Raw genomic sequence first — 17,994 nt, 5'->3', positions numbered from 1 at the left:
CTGCGGCCGGCTCCAGAGGCCATAGCCCTCCCCTCAAGGGACGGATTCCAGACGTCTCCAAAAGATCCGGAATGGTGGAGAAGGGGCTAGACGTGGGCCTTGCGTCTGGTCGCCTGGCTGCGAGCAATGCTGGTCCTTAATTCCTTGAGGCGCTCATGGAGCCCGCTAGGTCCATCGTGGTCCCGCAGCATATGCTCATAACGAGCGGCCATTTCCGCGAAGCTGCGGGGAACTGTCTCTGCGGGGCTCAGGTCTGGCTGGTTCATTCTGCCATGATCTGTCAGGCACGAGTTGAGGTTGTTGAGTGCTTCACCCCCAGTATGCAGAGATGAGGCAGTTGCGTGCAAAAATAAAAAGGTTTTAATAATGCAAGTGCAGTTACTCATTGCAGCAAAACAAAAGCGACAGAGGAAAAGGCTCTGTGGAAAACAAATACAAAAGGTAGAATCCAGGTAAGTAAACTGATCTACGTGACAGCACCGGAAAGGAGACGAGGTACAGTAGGAACGGTGGCAACAGCAACATTAACGACAATGAACCAGCGCCATACGTCTGACGACGCTGGTCCTTTAACAGCCACTAATGGTAAATGGCTACAGCTGCGTAGCCACCAGGTGTGAAGCAGCTGCCTCTTCCACCCGGCAGGAAGTACACATTGCCAAAATAAGGGCACAGGACAGGAAGCACTCGCTCCTGTCCTGCGAAACGTGACACTCTGTGTCTTGTAAACTTAAAGGAAAACTGCATTTTTTGGAATGTTTTTTTCACCCAAAATCCTTATGTGAAGCATGAACACATATTTATTTCCCTTTTCTGTGCGTTCTAATGAGTGAATACAAGTTAGTATGAGCCAGCTAACAACGCACATCATGGGAGGTGCCTATTTCGACTATGAAGCCCTCTAAATAAAACCTCGAACAATGTTTTATTGTTTTATATTCATGCTGTGATCATGCATTAACAAGTACATTGACAATAACATGTACAGTAAGACTTACAGTATCTTGCCGTATTTTGATGATTTAAAACATTACCGAAACTTCAGATTTCAGATACAACCCATATAGCTAACACTACTTCCGTCAACAACAGCAGCATAGAAACAGCGACCACACTTGGCTCTCATTGGGATGGCTGTGTCTTCCAACACAACAGTTGTGCTCCACTCCTCAAGTAGAAAATGCTGAGAGCAAACGAGCATCTTGTTGAGTCTTCGTAGCAAAATTGAGAGCCAGTAGTATCAAATCCACTCTTCCGTCTGTCCCGTTGCAGCAGCTTGAGGCGTTGTGAGTGACGTTACTCCGCCAGATAAATATAGTTTTTTTCGTGTTAGCTGCTACAATAACAATATCGCTGTAGCCTGGTTAATATACAGGTCAGTTATGTAAATGGAACACTGTTGGCCTTTTTTCTGAGGGTTTTTTGTTTGGGCTTTAGCTTCAAAATAACCACCTCCCATGACGTGCATTGTTAGTTGGCTCATACTAGCTCGTTTCCCCAAAGGGAAAGAAATGTGTGTTCGTGTTTCACATGAGGATTGTGAATGATGGGAAAAATTCTAAAAAAGTGCACTTTTGCTTTAATACCTAGAATTATTTAATTGACAACCTGATGCTTGTTATAATTAATATTCATCGAACGATTCTAAAATAAAATGATGGAATATTTAAGTGCTGCGTTGTGTTTTTCATAAATCTTAGTCCTGATACTGAATGCTCGTGCACAATGGTGTCTATGATAAATGACAAATGATATACATCAGTGTCATGTCAAATAACAACCACAAATGTTTTAAGTCAATAATGGCATGATGCTTTTCATGCAATGATTGATAAATCTTTATTGGCTTCCATTGCATGTTTATGTCATATGATTTCACTTCACACCCTGCGATTGGCTGGCGACCAGTCCAGGGTGTACCCTGCCTGTCGCCCAAGTCAGCTGGGATAGGCTCCAGCATACCCACGCGACCCTAATGAGGAGAAGTGGCAAGGAAAACGGATGGATGGATGGATTTCACTTCACCACTTAGAATGTGCGTCACCTTTCCGCCATGTCTCCAAAAGGTGCGTACGCCAACTGCAAAGGTGGAGTAGCGGTGCGCACATTCTCACGTCAAGTTGTGTTTCGATAGGTACCGTGTGAAACGGCGTACGCAACTTTTCGGCCCCATCTTGTGCGTACGCAAGCTTTATAAGTGAGGCCCCTGGTCTGACAAAGAATAGGAAAACATAGCAAGGGGGGAGTATTCAGACCTATTCTATTCAGAAACTAGCGACAAATCTAGCAACTTTTTAATGCTTTTATTACATACAGACTTTTGGTGACTGACATGAAAGCACATATTGCTATTCAATGAGTAGCGTGTGCTGCTGTGGGCCCCTCTCCCATCTAAAAGCACTCACAGGCAGCTCCGCCTTATTTGTGACTTAAAGAAGCAACATTTTTCTACATTTCTAAACATATTTGTTTTGTTTTTCATCCTTTTTCCTCACTTTAGGTCTCTCCCACATTATTCCTTTCTCCTGTAGCATACATTACAATTACATGCACACACGTCATGGCTGTGCAACTCAGAACCCACCACCACAAATACTGTAAATTCCAGCCCTGTGGGAAACTGAAACTTGCGTGAAAATGAATGTTATTATAGTAATAGCACAATGGCGGTCAGTGACCAGTCCCAGCCACAGATTTGTTCCTGTCATTATATTTTAAGTACAAGTGCCTTCCCCATCTCTTATGTTATGAAGCGTAAACATACAATAGGTACAGTATGTTTGCATTTTGCAAAAGTGAGGAAATTGGTTTGCTTTCTGTAAGCCTTCCCTGAAGTGGCCTTGATAAGAATAAACAGCCTTTCTGCACACATCTCTTCAGTACAGTCCAGTAACAAAAAAATAGCAGACTTCAAACTTTATGAGATGCAGTCGTAACCGAACGTTACAAGTCTGCTCTCAATATAAAACAAGACTACTAAGATGTATTAAATGAATGGTTTCACGTCGGTATAATATATAAAAATAGAATTAAAATAATAAAAAAATAAAAGCCAAAGCACTAGCACTGTAGCACTGGTTGCACTGTCCTTGTTACGACGCAGACACGTGACTATATCGTAAAGTAGTTACATGTCCTGTCTCTCGCTCAATGTATTTTGTGTGGGATCGTGTTGCTCCTCTGTACTGTACCAAGTGTTCCGCATCATAAAAATCAAGATTACAAACACCCCGTGGCACTAACTACTAATTTCGGAGTTATAAGGCACACAGAAATGTTGACTGACCGCAAACAAACTGTTTATGCGTCCAAAATGCAATGTAAATATTATAGCTTTGGTGCATTTGATGAAAAAGGGATTTTACTCTCAACTGGCTTTACAGTTACTCCATTTAATTTTGAGGCTAACCACAATGCAACTGTTACAGTCACACATTAGCGCTTGCTGAGACATTTTGGAAAGTAAATGGAAGAAGCTAACAAAAAGACACAACAAAAGCTGAACTATGGGTTGTGTTCATGGACCGACAGGGATTTAATGTCTACTTATTCTGAATGCAACCACAACAAAAAATGCATTACTAATCACTCAACAGAAAATGCACATTTAAGAGTGGCCTTTTATTGGGGCCAACCTAAGACACTTAATAATCATGCTGTATAATCAGAATCTCTCTGCAAAGGAGAATTGCTCACTAACACAGACTGAGACAAATTTTTACATAGAAAATGTTTAAGTTCTGCTCATGAAAGCTGGGAGCAAAAACAAAAGTGTCAATATAGTTCAGTGTACTTTCAGTACAAACGTCCCACCGATTTGAACATACCACAAGCCTCCTTGAAAAAGTTGTAGGTTTGACCTGAACACTCATGCAGCTTTATTTGAGTCTACAAGGTGCCAAGAAACACAACATCCATAACTATTTTTACAGCAACAAAAAAAAAAACACAGACTGTGCCTTTTTACAATGTACAGTCTTAAAGAACATGCAAAACTGGCATGGGTAGACACATGGGGGGGATTACATCAGCAGAAATGCATGAGAACTCTCACTGGTGGATTTTAATGGTCCATCCTTGAGTTGGTCCCCCACCCCTCTTACATACTCACACAAACATGGCCATACGCACAGACCCTCAAAAAGCTTCCTTCCAGACTGGCCGAACTTCTCAATATCCATGTCCTGGCTGGATGTGTAGTTGTGGACTGAAATCTATCACGCTTGCTTGAAGGAGGGACAGAGGACTGACTGACTAGAGCAATGTTTCTCTGGCAGCTAATAATGATAATAAATGTCTCCACTGAAATCCAGTCTAGCATGGGCTCGCAGCCAGTGAATGCACGTCATTCCCTCACAACCAGATGTCATGGATAATGTCGTTGTCCGGGCACGACAGCCTTGAGTTGTATTTATGTTTGCATTAGCGTCCGAGTCATTTTTTTTCTTTTTCACCGTCCCAACGGACCTGCCATGAAGGGTGTGGTTAGTTGTACCAAAGCTGCCCAAGGGTCCCGACACTCTGGAGACCCAAAGCAGAGACCTCATTCATCACTTCATTTAGTTTGTGGGGAACAACATTGTTGCACTTCAAGCTTTCGTTGATTTGTGTCACATGAAGTAACACAGACTGATCATTCTGCAGTTCAACCTGTTGTGTTTTGTTTCTAAACAATTGTCTTATTATTATTTCTCCCTAATTTGAGGTAAGTTAAAAATATTTAGAGATGCCGCTAACGTCATGCCAGGTGTGCATATGGGCAACCAACCACACTATATGATGTATGTATTCTAACAGGACCACACACAGACCTGTGACCCACAAAAACAATACATTAACGCCATACAGAGTCTATATTAACTATATGGGCCAAAACTAAAAATAAACATATCCAGCAGAAGCTCGCACATTGAAATGATGTGCAAATATACACACACTGATGCTGATGTGCATACCACGTGAACATCCTCAAAAAGTTCAGGTTTACGTATCGTATATCCAGCAAACTCATCACACTAATACACAACTTTAAGTTCTTGCTGTCAACATTCGGGATAGCCGGAATTTCCAAAAAACACACAAGCAGCAGCGCTTTCCCGGTAATACAACTGCTTACCTGAAACACTGCGGTGGCCATCCTCTGTCACTCTTTTTGGTCTCCTTTTTAAGTGTGATGTTTTTAGCGCTGCATTGTCCTAAAAGGTTGACTCCGGTCAGACAGTTAACGCTAAATCCACTCACTGTTACCGTACTGCAGCAGAGATGGGGGAGTGTGCATCAGAAAGTGAGGGAGAAGTGTGTGTGTGTGTGTGTGTGTGTGTGTGTGTGTGTGTGTGTGTGTGTGTGTGTGTGTGTGTGTGTGTTCCAGCTCCAAGCTAATAGGTCTGGCTAGTCTCTCCCTCTCTTAAGTACAGCCAGAGGCAAATCCTAACATCCCACAACTGGAAACATTGCAGTGGTGCACACTGCACTGAATGAGCAGGCAAAGTCTGCTTACAGGGTTACAGGTTTTTTCCTCTCTTCTGCCGCCTGCGCTCGCTCCTCCCTCTTGTTCAAGACGTGCAAGTCATGAGAAAGATGTAAACGCAGCACACAAATGTATTTTCAAACCCTATTTCCCATGGTGATCGGGGAGACGTGGACCTGAGCAAGGGAAAACAAAATGCACAGCTCTCTCACACACTCACAAGCGTATTCTTCAATATGTGCTTGTTATCAGCTTCTCAAGTTACAGGTTAAATATGAGTCCACCGTTTCACCCGCCCCCCCAAATTCCCTCTATTTTTTTTCTTGTGTCTTTGCTGGCTTTCTTTTTCTTACACACACATGCACACACACACACACACACACACACACATGCACACAGGCTCCAGAGAAGATATTAAGAATGAGTCCATTGACTTCGTGGCCAAAGTTGAATCGTGTCAGCAGAAGCAGTGAGGAAATCCACCAAGTCACTCCAGTAGCTTTCACAGTCACACTCAAACACTCACAGCACCAGCAGTAAATCATGCTACATTGTGCACCTTAGCGTTACGCCGTCAAGAACATGTGATTTCACATATCAATTCAAAAACTGTTACAAAAAAGCAGTGTACAGTGATACCTGGGTTTTCGTTATCAATTTGTTCCAAAATGTCCCAAGAAAACTGAAACGTACAAAAACCGAAGCAATTTTTCCCACAGGCAATCACTCATAATCCAATTAATCTCTTCTAGACACCCCAAATAGTAACAAAAAACACATTTAAGAGAGAATAACTATAGTTTTACATGCAGAAAACAATGTGAAATACAGTGGAATCCTAGTTAGCATCGTTAATCTGTTCCAGAAGGTCTGACTCAAACTGAAAGGTACTCTAACCAAATCAATTTTTCACATAAGAAATCATGAAAATCCAATTAATCCGTTCCAGAAAGCCAAAACTGTTAACACAAAACAGGTTTTACTGTTTTAGTTGTATATGCAGGGAACATTTTGAAAAGCATATACATGACGAATGCATGGGATAAACGAACATTTATTATGACTTTTACCTTGATTGAAGACGAATGTTGACAAAGACTGCGATGTGTCAGCGACAGCCAGTTGGACACCACCTTGTTTTGCTAGCTATTTCTTGAATGCAATAGTGTTTCTCACCTGCTTTATTAAAATGCTGGCACTGTAGCTTTCTTTGGCGCCATTATGGGTTATTTTGCATCAAAAGAAAAGCACAGACTGTGTTAGTTAGTCAATAACTACAGAGTTGACATCATAGGTAGGCGACAGAGCTAACTTCTGGTTCCTGTTTTCATGTATTAGCAGCTAATAGGCTTCTAAAAGAATGTCTTGTGATAAAAATACATTAAGAACACAATTGGGCTCGCGAAGTGCATTAACAACAAGACAAGACGTGCATCACGTTGAATGCTAACTGGAAAATGTACACAAACCGAGGCCAAATTTTGCCGTAAATTTTCAACATTAACTGAAAAACACGCTAACCGGGGCTCACGCTGACCGAGGTCATTATAAATGATGAATAAAGTGGATAAATGAATTTACATCACTTTTAACTTCATTGAAGACTTGTTGATGGCAAGGAGCGGAGAGGAAGAAGAGGATCCAGACCAACAACTTCGCAACATTTCTAGTTTTTAGTTTCAGATTTGTAGTTTCTTCGCCAGGATGGAACTTGATGCGGCAAATAAACTAGTTTTTGTAACATTTTCATTTGAGCTTGCCAAATGAATGTGCCTTACATGATACTGCAGTATTGTGTAAACTACGTTGGCTGTGTGATCCAAGATGGCTGATTAAACAATACTGTCTGTTTTAATACCACAAGATTCAATGCGTCAAAAGGTAAAATACAAGTTCGTTCTGCGCAATATCGTACGATAACCGAGACAGTGTATGGGAACCAAAGCAAATTTTTTTTATCAAAAACAGTATCATACAAAAACATTCATTCATTCATTTTCTATGCCACTTGTCCTCAGAAGGGTAGTGGCGGGGGTAGTGTATGCTGGAGCCTATCCCAGCTGACTTCGGGCGAGAGGCGGGGTACAGCCTGGACTGGTCGCCAGCCAATTACAAGGCACATATAGACAAACAACCATTCACACTCACATTCATACCTATGGACAATTTAGAATCTCCAATTAAACTAACATTCAAAAACATGGGTGTTTAAAAACCAAGGTTTGACTGTATTCGTGATCAACAGTAGGGCTCTAGCTATGAGTTAAAGTACAAATTTGAAGCTAATTTGACAGTTGCCCTTGGCAGAACCCTGTCAAGTGTAGTTAGTCTTTAGCACACTTGTTCACACTTGTCCGGTTTGATTTGGTTTGATTTGGTTCCGTATTTTACCTCCTTTCACCCATTATTAGGTTGCTGTGAGAAGTAATGCATTGTAATTATGAGAAAATTGTCCACTTGCAAAGTGATATTCTGTATGCGCTGACCTTATCATACATACACATGCAGGTCAGCTCTCAACTCCATTTTTTGGTTCTCTACACTTTGTTATTAAGTCAGAAATTCAATTTTCCACCACTAAAATATAATCTGATCTGATTTGGTTTACCCTTAAGATATTCTCTTTTCATATTCAACCAGCTTTGCCAACTCGTCACTAGATTTGGTGATGTTCCAAACCCTCTTGGTGACTTAAACTGTGAAAAAAAAATATTAAAAAAAATAGCAACAAGTTGAGTGATTTTCTGGTCTTTGAGAGACTTTTGCCAGCAACTTGGCGTGGAAGCATATAACGCTACGTTTTGCAGTTAATGTCTCAACGAATAGCACGGGCTGTCACAAGGCACTCAAAGCACTCAGGGAGTCAGCATCACGGTCAGTATCAAGTGCAGCAGCATATCCGGTCCCAACCACACTGGCCTTTGTTCATGTACAGGACTAATCATCCATCCATCCGTTTTCTATACCTCGTGTCCTTATTAGGGTCAGGGGTGAGTTGGAACCTATACCATTTGACTTCAGACACGAGTACACTCTGGATTAGCTACCGGTCAATCACATGGCACATATAGATGAACAACCGTTCACTCTCACATTCCTACCAATGGACAAGTTACAGTCATTAATTAACCTAACATGCATGGTTTTGAAACGTGGGAGACTTCCAGCGACTTCTCGGAAAACCAAACGCACAGAGAGACTGCCCGCAGTCTTGCACACTATTATCAAGTTGCAGCAAAAGAAAGTGTATACAGCATGTGTTGCACCAAATTATAACCTATTAACACACATGCCTCCTCTTTGATCTTATCCTGGAGTGATTCACATAATGGTAGCTACAAGTCACACATTCCGTCGTCAGCTCTGTAAGCCATGTTTAATTCACTATTAATGACAAGAGCCAGGAAGGAAGCAAGGTCTGCCACTGAGTAGACATATGGTTTATGCTAACAAAACAACATGCTTGTTTATGTGAGATAAGCCTTTTATGTGGAGGCCGGCCTGAACTGGGAGACATAGGAATGTCCCCTGTGTCTGCGTTTGTTAATGTGAGGGCACTCACTGCACTGCACTGCATTTTGAAGTCAACAATTGCATCTGCATACAGTCCTTCTAGTGTAACATCTTAATGTCAAGCATGAGAAACGATGAGACAAAGAGTACCAGAGTGGGAAACAAAGCGGGTAACAGAATGGCACCCAGGATTTTATACTGAAATAAACTTGTAGGATATTTATTAAAAATATATAAAAACATATTACTTATTACTAATGCGTTTTAAGACCATTTTACTGCTTCATAGTCATTCGAGTCAGTCACTAGTTTCAAGTAAAACATACTTAACACTATTGCAATTCCATTATTAAGTAGATTTACTTAATTGCAAGGCTATTATAGGTTACATTTACTTCAACTGATGAAGTAAAATCAAGTTGAGGTTGTTCAGTTTGGTGGCCTTTGGATCAAGTTACTGCTATTTAAAATTAATAAATTGCATGAATGAATTGAGTACATAATCTCAATTTAAAACTAATGTTCATTGGTACTTTGTATTAAATATGAATATATAAAATATATGTTAACATTTAAAATAATAATACAGATTAATACATTCACTTTAGTATCTTTTACAACACCACAAAGTCAGGTTGTTCAGTGTACGTACTTCACCAAGGATAAATCTTTTAAAGGGGACAAGCAAAAAAAAAATTTAAAAAATGAAGTTTTCCCCATCCACAAGCATCCATTCATACATCCATTTTCTATGCCGCTTATCCTCATTAGGGTCGCGGGGGTATGCTGGCGCCTATCCCAGCTGGGTACACCTTGGACTGTTCGCCAGCCAATCGCAGGGAACATAGAGACAAACAAACAACCATTCACACTCACATTCATACCTATGGACAAGTTAGAGTCGCATCCACAAGCAAATGTTGAAATCTACATTTTGGAAAGTGGAGACTATTTCCCAAAGACTTCATTTTTGTGACCAACAAGTTGCGTGTAAACAAAAAAGCATATGGACACGGCTTGGCTCAGCAGCATCTTGAACACCTTAGATACCCACTTCCTTAGATAGTCGCTAAAAATCCATTCAAAATGTTTTTTTTCTTAGGCCCATGCCCTGCCCTTCTACAAAGTTTTGTGGAAATTGGTTTGGTAGTTTGACCAAATGTTGCTCACTAACAAACTTTCAGACGGTTAGTGTGCTGCACTTACTGGGCCCAATCCCAGTAAGCAAGATCACAGGAAGCCTGTTCGTAAATTAACAACATCAGTGCCCCTTCTTATTCAAACACTTCATTTGAATCATATGACTTTGAAATGGGGCCGCACGGTGGTCTACTGGTTAGCATGTTGGCCACACAGTCACAGTCTGGAGATCGGGAAGACCTTGCTTCGATTCTCCCCTGGGCATTTCTGTGTGGAGTTTGCATGTTTTCCCCGTGCGTGGGTTTTCTCCGGGTACTCCAGTTTCCTCCCACATTCCAAAAACATGCATGTTAGTTTAATTGGCAACTCTAAATTGTCCATAGGTATGAAGGTGAGTGTGAATGGTTGTTTGTCTACATGTGCCCTGCGATTGGCTGGCGACCAGTCTAGGGTGGACCCCGCCTGTCGCCCAAAGTCAGCTGGGATAGGCCCCAGCATACCCCTGCGACCCTAATGAGGAGAAGCGATATAGAAAATGGACGGATGGACTTTGAAATGTATACTTTAAATGAGGAGTGAATGCATATTTTAGTTTATTTTAGAGTGGCACAGAGAGGGATTCATTTGCAGTCATAAGAGAAAGTCAAACACAGAGAAGCAATTAACACAACAGAACAACAGGGAAGGACCTGGGTGAGGCGGTCTGACTCGGGCTTTTCCAAGCAACAGCAGAACCAGATGACAGTCCCCGCTCGTCAAGTGGAACATTTCACCAACACCCAGACCAGTGATTTTAGTCATGGACTCTAACAGTTAAGAAGCAGGAAGTCACTATTATAGTCATTATAATTATGACTTATGTAAGTCATAATTGAGGTGCTTTATTTCTGCATGTTCAGTTTTCAAAGCAAAGCTCTGAAAGAGAACTCAACTGGAGTCTTTATTGAGAACCTGTTGTCCTGTCTGCTGACTGTGCAAGTAGATACCAAATATTGCCAGGAGCAGAACAACACTGGCAGTGACAAAGTCCCCCCGGCTCCTTGCATCCCCCACGATGTGAGAACCTCCAGCTACACAATTAATTACATGTTACCTGGTTTCCTTTTTAAATTTAGCGAGCAGTACCAGGAATGAGTAAGTGAATGAGTTAACAGAAATGAGTACCCTTGAGTCGCAATTCAGTAAAACAAACTTGCGAGTTTTGAAAGACTCATTCATGCCTCGGACATTCATTTTCGAACATTAGCGTAATGAAAATCTCACATCCAGCTTCACAAACGGGCCCCTTATAGAGGGCCACTGAACTATGAGACAACTTAACTAAACTTAACAGTCCTTTAACACTCGAACTCCCAAGGCAGTCATTTTGACTGTTTTCATAATTTGCAATGTCATAACTTTGTTTAAAAAAAACCTATGTACCCATAGGACCATGACTTTTCCTAAATGTGTGTATATTTTATTCTAACATTGTTTTATCATTAAAATTTCAAAACACAAAAGAGATCTGAGTATTACTACCTCAAATGACCATAGCAGGCAAATTGACTGCCTGCTTTTTACAGAGGGTGTCATATTTCACTATTTGCTACATTTTTCCCGCCCTTCCTCCTGCTCTATTGGCTGTTTGTTTTTTATGCTCTGTGATGCTAAAACCTAACTGTAGCTTCACTCAAAACCCAAGAGAGACAAAAATGACAAGTAGAAAGAAGGTGACAGCTATGGAGGCTTTAGCCTTGCTTCAGAGAAAATGGTTGCAGTTCGAGTTTGCATGTGTAATTGCAGAGAAGTGTTGTTGTGTCGATTCAATCAAACACTCCATCACTATAGTTTTCATTTAGTGTCCTGATGTGTTTTTTTACCTATTCCACCAATTTATTTTGAGATCTTTTTAATGATAATCCAAATTATATACAAAGAGTCCAAATGACTGCTATGGTCATTCTAGTAGTTGCAGAATTCTGGTAGACCGAGTGTTAAATACTGTTACCAACACACACAAATAATATTAAGACTTGCCAATAAAAAAGACCCAATGGACAAACCACATCTATTATAAAAGTGCTGGCAATTCAAGTAAATCCCTCCCAATCTATGTAACTGGATGGTCTACAACAACCTGATCCTAGCTTGGACTTTCCTCAGCACCGCCACTTGTCTTCGTCAAGCACTGTTGGACCAATGTTGACATTCTTTCCAGCAATTCTTGAGCATGATGTTAGTGGCTGGGTGGTCCTGTTTTTATTTATTTTGTCTCAACTGTATCTAAGCACACGTTAAGACGACATGTCATGACAAACTCCTTCTGCAAGCCACTTACTCATCGACTGGACCAAGAGCAGCTGATGGGTGGTGTATTGGTTTTGGAGCGTTATAGTAAAAACTTTGTGTCGCACCATTCACAGCAACCCTCTGCAGCAAGGAACTTAACTCCAAATTGTAAATCTACAACTGTTAACACATCAGCCATAACTATTTTACAAGGTGATAATATGTCAGAGTTCTGTTTACAGCTCGTTCAGGGCCCAGAATGACTGAAATCAATTGTAAGATGCTGTTGAAATAAACAGGCATATGGTAATGCTGCTGTGAGGGGTAGTACCCTGACCTCACCCTGGACTTGCTCACTCCCAGTTAACAGTGAGGTCTTTATGTTAACATTTGAAAAGATTTAGTCCCTGGGAAGAAACACAAGGCTCCGACCCGATCAAGTATCTTATTCGTGTTCGTAATTGTTACAAGCTGTAAGCTAACTTGGAGCAATGAGCAGCTCAAAGTACTTTTATCACTATCGTACTCAATTTATCAGAATATGACCTTCATTTAATGGAAATTGTGGGCAGATGTTGGTAGTAACATCACTCCCTTGTTAAAACATTACAAACACTTTCAGAAACATGGCCGATTACAGCACAACTCCCTGATATCTACGTTATATTGGAGGTACTTTGACTCCAAACTTACTTGCACTGACGTTCAGGGATATAGGCAAAGTCTAAACAGCCCTCAAACATGCTGTAGAGCAGGAAACAAAAATAATGCTAATTTGTATTTGAGTCAAGGAAACAAGCAGACCCCCATAGACGGGTTATATGCCCATGCAGCACACAAATTAGACCTGTCTCTTAGTACAGTCAAACCTCGGTTTTCAAATGCCTCAAATTTGGTATGACTCGGTTTTGGCCAAACTTTTGCCTCTGTCTCACTTTTCGTACAATATTGCGAGTAACAAACTGGTCTGTTTGTCCCGTACTGCATCATTCTACAGGATCGAGTGCACAAACAAAGCACCCTGCGGGTTGGTGACTCACTGTCTGTCCAACTCCTACTGTAAATAACCAGCCATCAGGCCAAAGAAAGTTGCGAGCGGCAGCAATTTGTTAAAAAAAAAAACCTGTTGAATTCACGAAAGCACTCATCACAAAGTACGAAGATAGCGCCCCCTCCTCTTCTCCTCCTCCGTCATCGTCAACAACTTTGTGATAACCATGTTACGTGTTCATTTATCCATCCATTTTTTTTTTCTCTCATGTTGTCTTCGCGGTTTAGTCCAGTCTTCATCTAGGTGTGAAATTTTGCTGACATGCTTTAAAGCATTTTTCACATCCAGTGTCAAATAAACACATAACTGCAAGGGACAGAGATGCATTCGTGCACACGTACAGTACACAGGGTTTCCGCTACATGTAATTGATCATGGCACAGTGCCACGACAAAATAAAAGCCCCCACACCTTAAAAATTAGGGTTTTTTTTCTAAACTGGAAAACAATATTAAGTAATATATTGTATGAATCTATATAGATGCTATATAGATACATATATAACTTATTATTTATGCACATATTCACCACAATTAGTTTGAAAACCATTTAAAATATCCAAAAAATGTTTCAGTGTGCTTTATTTTGATAAGCATGCACCAGAATCGCCTGTCTGAATCTCATTCGACCTTGTGCAATTTTTGTTTACACATTTTGCCTGGCTTTCACTGCCTCTCTGGCGGCAGCAACCTAGCTCGTGTTTGTCCCACAGGCGAGCTACAGGTGGCTATCACGTTCATGGCATACATGCTAATTTACTTAAAAAAAAAAAAAAAGGTTATTGAACAATTAATTTCCCATGTATTCGTATTCCTCTGAAACAGGCATCAAATTAAATATAGGTTTGCATCAAATAGTACACACTTTTGTACTTTTGTACTAGTCACATAGTACTGTTTGACTGAATAGGTCAGATAACAAAAGGAGGCTTGACAGTTTAGACTCTCACTTTAAGCGATCTCAGCAACTTTGCCATAAAATTAAGAGTTTTGCAATGTTCTCCGTTCATTTTTCTGCTGGTTGTTGAAACAAAGTTAGATAAGTTAATGAATAAATAAGTCATAAACTTAAACTTAAACTGTAATTTGTCATAATAAAAAAAATTGCAGACGCAGCAGCGGCACAACACAGCGGCGGCAGTCCACCCTCCCATGCAGCCTACCACCACAGCTTCAAAAAAAATCCTAGGGGAAACCCTGGTGCATGTAGCGTAAATGGACTCAATCCTGATGTACAATTATCAGTCCTTGTTAATGTTAAATGTGGGTAGATATTCATCTTACCTTGACATAGACATATAAGGGAAGGTTCCATATGTCTTCCTAGAAAATAGTTATTATAAATGGGTAACATAGCACAACAGGCCAACAAATGATTCAGAAGAATTCACCCATAAGCCAGGTGCTGATAGCAATCGAGACCCTCTCGTAGTCACTCCCTTGTTTTTCATCTCTGGCTTGTTAGCAAATTGTTTCCTGTCAAAGCTATGACATTTTCAACTGAAATGTTTAGAGAAGGAAATGCTGCTGTGATTTTTGGAGGTGGAATGTTTCACTTTTGTATATATAGCCTCTGAGCTCTCGAGGTTTCAAGAACTCCTCCCACAAACGTGAGCTTGCTCATCAAGAGGTAAATGTACATACTTTCGATGATCACATTTTCTTCTGCACTATAGCTACATAGAAAGAAAAGGTTGTCCTGAAACAGAGCGCATAGCAGTGAAGTTAGGGGTTAAGGAGTTCATAATCAGTATGGAAAATGTAAAACATATGTACTGTGAAGTTTAACTACGGCTACAAGGAGCCCACTCTGGTATTACATTGTCACGAAGCAACAAAACTCTTTAGGATGTGGTGGAAGATTGTCTGCAGTACAACTTGTCAGTGTAACTGTCAGAGACCAACAACATTTTAACAGAAACCTGATTCTTTTAACAGATGAGTTTGAAATATCTTTGCATGCTTATTCATAGCTCAAAGAAATTGCGTCACGTAAACTCAACCACTGTTGTCACAGCAGCTACCTCCTGCTGCTGACAGTGGAAAAGCGGCACATAACATCTTTTATAGATCATATATAGAAAGACACGCACACTGGGGATTAAAATTAAGGGTCGGTAATCAATACATACAATATTTTAACAGTTTTTGATAGACCAAAGTCCATTACAGGGGAACCTCGGTTAAGGCACAAACATACTTGGACGGAACTTATGTGTAAGTCGGCAGAGGTGACTGCGCAGACTGGTGTCACACTAAACACTGCTCAGCATGTATTTTTCACATCAACCCGTTTTTAATGTGACATACATATGCATTTTTGCTGCTCTGTAAAGCATTGACCAGTGAACGGTGACTCTCACAGTGCAGGAGTAGTGGGGCTAGGCACCAAACTACATCGCCAAATTTTTCGAATGACATTCTAAAGTACTGAAAATGGACCCGGCCACAGACAAAAATGTAAACAATGTGCAAGGATGGTGGGAAATGTAGTGTTTTACGGACATTTCACAGGAAAATACAACGTAGCACCGCTTCTGCCCATGAAAGCTCAGATGACTGCGGACATTCCGCAATGAGTCCGCTCCACTCACAGTACGCTCAAGTCTGTAAGCACTTTTTACATAAGCCCTGTTTAGCATATTTTTCGGTTTACGTCAAAAATCTTAGACACAAACTTAACCTCGGTTCCCGTACATTTCCCGGTTAGCGTACAATTTGTCGCGTATCTTGTCGGGTTATTAATGTACTGCGTGAGTGTACCGTATTTCATCACAAAACATCCTTGTTAGCAGCTGGCTATTAGCAAGGAAACTGGAACCGGAAGTCACTGTACCACAGCTACGTCACCCGTCTATGACGTCACTCTACAGTATAGTTCTTTGTTAACTGCCATACAGCTGTTCCACAAGTCTCAGCTTTTCTAATGATATGCATAACCCACAATGGAGCCAAAGAAAGTTGCAAATGCCAGCAGTTTGATTTAACGAAGGTGAGAGACACCACTGAATTCAAGAAATAGGTCGGCATCACTCCTCGTCCCTGCTGCTTCACAGCCGCCTTTGTCACCAGTCTCGGCTTCAATGTTCATTTATCCCTTTCAATTGTTATTTATATGAATTTCAAATTGTTTTCTGTGCTAATATGGGTGTCTGAAACTGACAATAATATTATGTATTATGTCTTATGAAAAAACGTATTCGGTTAGGGTACGTTTCTGTTTGAGTCGACCTCTGGAATGAATTAATGACACTAACCGGGCGTCCACTGTATAATTTTTTCATCTTTTCAGTTCTTAAAGTTGTTAAATTTGTTTGCCATTTTGTTAGTGTCTACTATCACCCTTCCCTACATGGCCAAAGCCCCCATCGTATTCGGTACAAACTGCAAAGTACCCTTGGCATTTCCTGCAAGTAAAAAAGGGGAGTGGGCAAAGCTGTCAGCTTGCAATTATTTTAATTGAAACCAAATGAAGGCTACTGTATACTCAAGATACTGTAAGCAGGTGTATGTGTTTGTGTAAGCATTGCACATTTGTACATGTTGGCCAACGTTTACATTCTATTCTTCCCAAACAACACAAATCAAGCAAGGCTTTGATTTTAGGTTAGATATTTAACCAACCAGTTTGTACTTTTCAGAAGTGAAAAACAGGAAGATCCTTACCTTTGGTTCACATTTCTTGTGACAAGCAATTCGGCACACTAGAGAAAATAAAAGGGTAGAGAATGATTAACATCACCTATCATAACAATCTTTCAAACAGAGAAGTCATCACAAGACTTATAATTACAATTATAAAATACATTTGCAACTGTATGTGCCAGACCTGAAAAATCATTCATATAAAATGCAGTGAACTTTCCTTTGAAATCTTTTCTGGTTTAAACATGTTTTATTCCCACCAATGAAAGCTACCTTTGAAAAAAAAATCAGCTAATAAAACTTTAAACTTTCAGTGCATTTTTGCGCAAGACTGTCATAATATCAGCAAAAATAAAGTTCTGGTTAAAATCAACTGAAGCTGCACTGACAGAAATGGAGGTACAGTTCTGTCTATTTCTGCCCCACAAAGTACAAACTGCACAAATGTAGCCTACAATATACGGTCAATTTTGGTGTACAAGCCGCACCCACTAAATTTAGAAGAAAAAACAGATTTGTACATATATAAGGCGCACCGGGCTATAAGCCACACATGTCGATGTTGTAAAATGGAATATTATGGCGCGCACGAGTCTGCGAGGACCAGGCAGCTCTTTATTTGACAGGAGCCAATAATGACCTATGAAAGAACTCACGATGACCTTTTCAACCCATTGGAAATTGTAGGAGGTCATTACTCAATATAACAGTCTGACTCATCTTACAAAGAACACTAAACTCATCGCACAGCAACTTAACACTCAAAAAGGATACCTAAGAAATATACAAACAAGTAGTTTCCCATAATGCATTGCGTCCGAGAAAAGCATTTAATTGGAGCACAAGCGGTATAGAAAATAGATGGATGGATGGATGGATGGATGGATGGATGGATGGATGGATGGATG

General features: G+C 40.6%; 1 protein-coding gene across 9 annotated transcripts in view; it reads right to left on the bottom strand.

Annotated features, from left to right (window-relative positions):
• tns1b (tensin 1b) overlaps positions 1–17,994 on the bottom strand; it is a 172,390-nt gene that overhangs the window by 97,997 nt on the left and 56,399 nt on the right. For 8 of the 9 annotated variants that reach the window (XM_054786473.1, XM_054786479.1, XM_054786471.1 and 5 more), the window contains exon 3: positions 17,108–17,145. In XM_054786473.1, the coding sequence (XP_054642448.1) occupies positions 17,108–17,145 (38 nt within the window). Of the gene's footprint in view, positions 1–5,116; positions 5,662–17,107; positions 17,146–17,994 lie in introns of those variants that run through there. The other variant, XM_054786476.1, reaches the window with a different exon arrangement.

Source organism: Dunckerocampus dactyliophorus, chromosome 9, assembly GCF_027744805.1.
Source record: "Dunckerocampus dactyliophorus isolate RoL2022-P2 chromosome 9, RoL_Ddac_1.1, whole genome shotgun sequence".
In the NCBI taxonomy this organism is placed as follows: domain Eukaryota; kingdom Metazoa; phylum Chordata; class Actinopteri; order Syngnathiformes; family Syngnathidae; genus Dunckerocampus; species Dunckerocampus dactyliophorus.
This window is presented reverse-complemented; position numbering and strand designations above follow the sequence as displayed.